General features: G+C 37.6%; 1 protein-coding gene across 2 annotated transcripts; it reads right to left on the reverse strand.

The window, feature by feature from the left end:
- Positions 1-124: 124 nt before the first annotated feature.
- Positions 125-5,223, reverse strand: LOC130721175 (uncharacterized). Of its 2 annotated transcripts, none has more exons than XM_057571920.1 (7): positions 4,934-5,223; positions 4,752-4,851; positions 4,535-4,655; positions 4,022-4,143; positions 3,780-3,901; positions 891-1,062; positions 125-755 (listed from the first exon to the last, which is right to left on the reverse strand). In XM_057571920.1, exons 1-7 carry the CDS (start codon positions 5,157-5,159, stop codon positions 707-709), a joined length of 912 nt encoding a protein of 303 aa, XP_057427903.1. In that variant the 5' UTR covers positions 5,160-5,223; the 3' UTR covers positions 125-706. The 2 variants fall into 2 exon arrangements, with proteins under 2 accessions (XP_057427903.1, XP_057427904.1); XM_057571921.1 differs by having other exon boundaries at positions 128-755; positions 891-1,050; positions 4,934-5,207.
- Positions 5,224-7,388: the final 2,165 nt, after the last annotated feature.

Here is a 7,388-nt window from a genome sequence, read left to right on the forward strand (position 1 = left end):
GGTCAAGACAACACAGAATTCACACACACAAAAATCCACAATCTTTTGACTGACTCTAATCACTTTGACAAACTACCTTCTTAGTGCTAACTTACAAAAATCAGTTCCACACAAACACTCTAGATGTTAGTTATTCCCACATTCAACAAATACTAGTTTGAGTCAAATTTGAAAAGTAGTAAAGAAAATGTCAATAGTAAATACAAATGTCTATATTCTGTGACACTTTAGGGCCCATGATTCACAAGTAAATGATCAAGTACATAGGAAAATAAAATAAAAAAAATTCAAGTCAATCTTTTCTTGTCTTTCTCCTAAGAGCATCAATCGTGCTTATGCTTAGCCTGAAATGTGGGTTGTTTTCTATTATACACTGAATGGTCTTTGGAGGGTGAAATAGCACAACTGAGAGAAAGTTCTATTTTTCTTTTTTATCTCTACCTCCTTTCTCTTCTTTAAGAGGCCTATGGTCCTTATGCAGAAACTTTACCCCCTCCCCCTGTCATAAACCAGCAATCTATGCAAAAATTAGAGGAAATTTGACCCCAGTAGACAGCCAAACTTGCTACATCAACAAGTTATGGAAGAGAATTCCATCAAATTTGACCCCATTGGGCGTTGTTTTCATTCACTCAGTTGATTTTACCGTAAAATTTTTACAGCAATGTCTCAGGCATCCAGGAGCATTTGCACATAAGCACATTTGTCAATTCTTTTCTCCACCTCTCCGTGGCCGATCTTTAGAATCTCCTAATCTGTCACCAATCCGACTAATGTATATAAGAGTGTCCAAATTGTCAATTGAAAAAGAAAAACAGAATACAAGGGACAATTTGTGACATCAATTTCTAGAAAGAACCAAAGAACTATCAAATTTTATCATCAAATACCTTTGAAGCTTTGGTTCTCTGTAGATAAGCATAACACCAAGTAAAAATGGGATCAGTGCTAAGCACAAGTGTTCCAAAGAATGCCCACTGATAACGTAGTTATTTACACGGTACAGTTTCCTGTCCACAACAGCTACAAATTTCCCTAGCAGATAAATCCCTGTGACATGAACTTCAGGTTTCAAAGTAACTCGATAAATAAATAGTGTAGGGAAATTTTTTTAACAGCAAGATAAATATGATAGACTCATGTAAACAGCAATTTAACAGCCGCTTTAAAAAAGGGCAGCCCGGTGCATCAAAGCTCCCGCTATGCACAGAGTTCGAGTAAGGGTCTGACCACTTGGTCTATTTTAAGCAGCCTTACCCTATTATTCACACGAGGCTTTCCTAAAAATGTATACCCTTAATGGACAGCCCAACACCAAGGAGTGGATAGGTCGGTAACTTTTAAGAGGTGCTAGGTTGCTGGCTGATGTATAAGGTAAATAAAAGAAAGCGAAGAATTGTTCTTACGACATTATGGCGCAGGCCTTTATAGGCAAACTTTTCCAAAATTAATCCAAAACAAGCCTTCTATGATCAGGGGTGATAGTTAAGCATGGTGGACAGAACAAAACCCAGGCTTGCACAAAACTAGGAGTCAGATTACATGAGTGAATCATTGGAAGTTTTCATTCAGAACAGGTCAAAATCCCTAACTCAGAAAGAACACCTAATAATCAGAACATACTCCCAAGCAATATTGTCAAGATCAGGATCCTATCCAGGATTTTGGGGGGGGGGGGGGAAGATTATAAATCGTAGGATCGGGATTGAATGGTAAGATCCTACTAGAAATGCGAAATTATACAAATACACATACATAAGAAAATAACTTATGATTTACTTCATTAGAGAAAACTTAAATAAAAATCATAACTATAAAATCACAAAAGTCATAATATAAGTCATCAAAACCCTTAAAAACCTGAAAGAACAGAATATTTCCGAAGCCCAACAATACACTCGACCAAAAACAAAAGCCCAACTATACTAGACAAGAGAAATACCACTCCTTGACAACAAAAAATAGAGAGCTACCACTCCCACCCTAACGCTAAACATAACGCTTACGAGAGAATAAGAAGAAATCATAGGACCAACACTTCAAAGATGAGAGAAGTACAAAAACAAGGAAAGAGATCCTCAAAGACAAAGAGATTTGCACGCGGGGATCCACGGCGTAAACGACGAATGATGGTGCTCTCATGTGTGAACATCATATAGGCAGAGGTGAGATACGATTTTAGGTTTTCCCGAGGCGAACCACGATTAATGACAGCAAATGGATGGCTGAAACCCTAAATCCCAACTTTGAAATTGTGAGAAGTCATAATTGGCTAGAGATATGGCATAGATAGCCTTGATAAAGGGTAGAGCAACCCTCAACTCTTGAGCTAGCCCTTGGGTTGAGATAGACCTCCCAAATTCTAATATGGTATCAGAGCTTATCCTAGATCCGTTTGTTGGTGGAGACCACCCATATTTGGGCAACCCTGCAGATGTCCAGTCCTGCAAATTCCACGCTCCATTGGCTAGAGATATGGCATAGATAGCCTTTATAAATGGTAGAGCAATCCTCAACTCTTGAGCTAGCTTTTAGGTTGAGTTAAGCCTCCCAAACTCTAATAGATATCACGCCTCAGGATCATATTAGGATCAGGATCCCACGATCCCCCCCCCCCCCGCCCTTAAAGATCGCAATCTAGCGACGATCCGTTCCAATTCAAGATCCTGCATGCGATCTAGATTGCAAACTTGCCCATTGATTGCAAGATTTTAGGTGATCCTAACGATCTAGATCGCGATCTTGACAAACATTGCTCCAAGACCATAAAAGTAAGACATGACATTACATCATGTCAAGCCCTGAAACCTACCTCAAGTTAGGGCATATACATCAAGAAAGTAGATTCCAAATCAAATCTACAAAATTTAAAAGCCATATCACCATTTTCAATTCAACTAAAATTTCCTTGACATGTGAGTATAAGACAGAGAAGATGATCTCTTGGCTCTTCAGCTTCTTTAATAAGATCTATGTTTTTTTACAAAAGTCAGCAAAAATATTAAACCTTGATTCTTCAGCTTAACCAAAGAAAACCCATTGAGTGCTCTACCTCGGGCCATTGATATCATACGCTCAATCTTACTATTCCAACCAAACAGTTCTCACGAGACCCATTCAGAAGTACACATAAATAGCCTCAATTCAAATTATATTAAAATTCTCCTTAAGGTTCAGTTTGGTAAACCCTTTAAACTGGGTGAAAAATTCAAGGTTGAGATTTATATTAAATCATGAAATTTCACCCCTGTTATTAAGGGTGTATATATATATATTATAATATATATATATATATATATATATATATATCAATAAGCAAACTATAATAGTAACTGCTACTAAGAATCAGAACTTCAGTCAGTGTGCCTAAAAAGTGAATGAAAGCTTCTTTCTCATCAAACAATCTAAGTCAGTTTGGTAGATATTCACCCGTCCCCAAGTAAGTAAATAGAGAAACAAAAGTGCTTGATAAGAAAAGTTCACTTCTTCTATGGAGTCTTCTATTTATCTAGTAAACTTCATTACAGCAACCATGACAAATCCCAGTACAGATTACATTATAAATAGATTAAAAACGAACCAAGCAAAGCTGTAACTTTAGTTGCTTTGAATTGCTCCACATTCAATTAATTTTACAAACATAGAAAAATCCAATTCCCCCTGTTTTAATATACTAGAAGTGTATAAAACCTTGCCTGCCTCCATAAGTTACTTATTCATCAAATATTTGAAACTTATAAGTAAATAGCAGTTACAGAAGTCTGATGCATTAAGCATACCTATTGATGAAAGCCAATATCTTGAGTCAGTATAGTTGGAGCGATACACTAATGATACTGCTGCAATAGCTAGAGGAAGAATAAACTGGAACATCAGGCAGAGCCGAATATCATCGCAAAGTCTGCAACCAACCAACTATGCATACATAATTCAGCGTAAAACTTGGTTACAGGTTTAGCACCTTGAAGTATAACATTTCAAAGAGAGAATAAGTACGAAGTTATTAAAAAATAAAACTAACCGTTCATAAATTACACAAATAAAGGCAGACAAAAGGAGTGCACACATACAACACAACCCAATGCACTTGCCGATTCTCTCAACAACCAAACTAGAGAAAAGTGAGGAGTATGCCACCATCATCTGCCATTGACAAAATCAATGAGCTTCTTATTCACCAAAAATGGGTAGGAAAACAAGAAGTACCCTTGCATTGTAAGGCATGATAGTTTTAATCTGAAAATTGAGAAAATGCATACCACTAATTAGGTCATTTTCATTTTGAAATTGCTTATATCTATCATAAACTAATAGCATGTTTGGATCAGCTTCTATTTCCTCAAAATCAATTCTATCAATCAGAAACTACTTATTCTCCTCAGAATTAATTCTGCCTTTAGAATCAATTGTAGAATGTTTTCCAAAACATGTACTAACAGACAGAACAATTAGATAAAGGAAAATATATAAAGCTCAAGAATAACAAAAACACTAAAAACATATATAGATATGCATGTAAATATGTAATACTAACCGGTAACATGTCCCACAACACACGATTGTTGTCGGGCTTCAAATGGTAATAAGTAGAGCCAAAAGCATACCCAAGAATTCCAGCATAGAACAGCACCCAAGCCCATACCTCTGCTTGAGAACTAAGAACAACAACAAACACTGTTAGAATCTAATCATGCAAATCAAATTAAATGTGGTTAGAACGATCATAACATAGGGGAATCATGAGAAGTAACCTTATGTTGAAAACACCTCCTTCCAGAGCGAGAACAAGGCCGAGAACACCCACAACCAAAAATGGGAAATTTGTGATCACATTCAAAGTGTTGGGCACTCCTGTGCAATACCCAGAAACTCAAATCATCGAAAACAAGAAAAATGGAAATTTCAGAGAGTGAGTGAGTGAGTGAGCAGTTACCGAGAAGATTGCGCAAGTCTGCGAATCGATGGTGGTTGAGAGAACGTGGGATTTTGGGAGTGAAGAGAAAGAAGGAGATGCAGCAGAGGAATGCTGCGAACAATACACGAGTTTTCTTCCATCTTCTCAACCGTTGTCTTTGGTTTGGCACCCAAGTCCAAGTCCAACCCATCATCACTTGCTCTTTCCTTCTCTCACTCACCATTGGGTTTTGGTAGTGCTTCATTGGGAAAACACTCTTTTCAATGGGGTGAATGGTCACTTTCGTCCCTAAAGTTACAAGTGTCGGGCATATTAGTCCTTATTTTATGGAAATGTCGTCCGTAGTCCCTGATACGTTAGTCCCTAGGTTGACTCCCGTCAGTGAACGTTAACGGGAAGCGTGATTTGGCACGTTATGTGCCATAGTGGAATTTCCACATGGATTTAAATATTGGAAAATTTATGGAAAACTTAAAAACTTCAATTTAGTCATTGCCCAAAATCCCCAAATCATAAAATTTTCAATCTCTCCATCATATCTTCCTCCTCACTCCCAAGCTTTCCATGTGTTCTAAAAACCAATAAACAATAGCAAACAAAATCCAGATCAAACGATTTGAAAATAACAACACTAATATACCAACAACAACATCAACATCATCAATAATAATTACGTAGGAGGCAGATCATGGGTGAAGAAACCAGAAAAAAAAAATTAGTTGAAGCCTACAGAAAAAGTTTGCATCATCTCCTTCTTCCTCACTTTTCATAACTTCATCACATCTTTGCATCATCTCCCTCGTAAGATCTCCATCTCTCTCAGCTTCTAAGCACATCAAAAAAATGAAAATAGAGAAACCCATGATTCTCAACCCAAAAAAGATATCGAGAGAGATAGAAGGAGGAACTTCAAACCCAGAATCAGATCTCCCTCCTTCATCTCGCAATTAGCCTTTGGACCCGAGCTCAGAGATCGATTCGAACCTGGATGGAGACTCATAACTCGTTGATGGTCATAGCTTTGAACCAAGACATCCAAGTTGGAGGGATTAGGGTTAGCATGGTGGCTGGTAAAGGATAGAACAAGGTGTTGAAGTGATGGGTTTTGGATTGTGGGTATAGAGGAGAAGTTACTTGGGTTTAAGAAAGCTTCAAAGTTTTTCATCTTTTCTTCTTCACGTTGTAGATTTGGTTGGATTTCTTCCTGTAGTTGTTGTTTTGGGTTTGGGTTTTGGGGAAAATCTGATGGGGGTTTGGTATTTTGCTGTAGGGTTTTGATTTAGGGTTTGGTATTTTGTTGTAGGGTTTGGGTTTTAGGGGAAATCTTATGGGGTTTGGTATGAAGAACAAATCAAGGAAGATGAAGAACAAAGGAAGATGATGAAGATGAAGATGATGAGATAAAGAACAAATCAGGAAGATGAAGAACAAAGGAAGATGATGAAGATGAAGAGGATGAGATAAAGAACAAATCAGGAAGATGAAGAACAAAGGAGAAAAATCAAAAGAGTTTTTGCTTATGTTTTATTTTAATTAGTTATTTTATTTTTAATGATGTGGAAATGTCTAAATTTAAATGGAAAAGAAAAAACAAGTGCTCAGATCCACGTGGCAAGTCCACTTGAGCACTTAACGTGCCAAATCACTCTTCCCGTTAATGTTCACTGACGGGAGCCAACTCAGGGACTAACGTGATTGACGTTTTGCAACATCAGGGACTACGGGCGACATTTCCATAGAAAAATGACTAATATGCCCGACACTTGTAACTTTAGGGACGGAAGTGACCATTCACCCCTTTTCAATGTTTCAAAAAGAAGTACCCCTTTGATTCATATTTTAATTTTAGAAAAGAAAACAATTTACCATGTTGGGGGCACGTTTTGACACATAGGATGCGTACGTGGCATTCTTCGAAATAAATCGTCTCATTTCATATGAGTTGGTTTTGTTGGAAATTGTCAAGATTCAGGTGAGTTACATCGTTTTCAATTGTGCAGCTGCAAAAAGTTGTCGAGTGGTAGTGTTAAAATCGCCTCAATTGAGGTGTGTTCTGTGTGGTTAAAGGTTGCCATACGTTAGGTGGCAGGAATTTAAAGGCACCTTAGTTGAGGCGAGTATTGAAGGCGCCTCACATCAGGAAATTTCTTTATATTTTTGTTACGATCCTAAACCGTTTGTGGCCTACATAAGGATCGCCGAATTTTCTCAAATTCTCCATTCTCTCAGTCTCAAACTCACATTTCTAAATCTCTCTCAGGTTTCTTTGTCAACAATTTGCTAGGTTTTTTTTCTTGGGGGAAAGATGATTATGTCTAGAACGAATAATCCGGAGCTGTTGCATCTTCAATCCACACACATTTCACAATGTGTTTGGAATAGGGAACAAAATAGTTATAGGGGTCAAGCGAGCACTTGGTTCTAGGTGGGATAGCTTATGGGCATTGTTCCTCAAGAAGTTGAACCAGACCTC

The sequence above is a fragment of the Lotus japonicus genome, chromosome 5, assembly GCF_012489685.1.
Source record: "Lotus japonicus ecotype B-129 chromosome 5, LjGifu_v1.2".
Lineage (NCBI taxonomy): Eukaryota > Viridiplantae > Streptophyta > Magnoliopsida > Fabales > Fabaceae > Lotus > Lotus japonicus.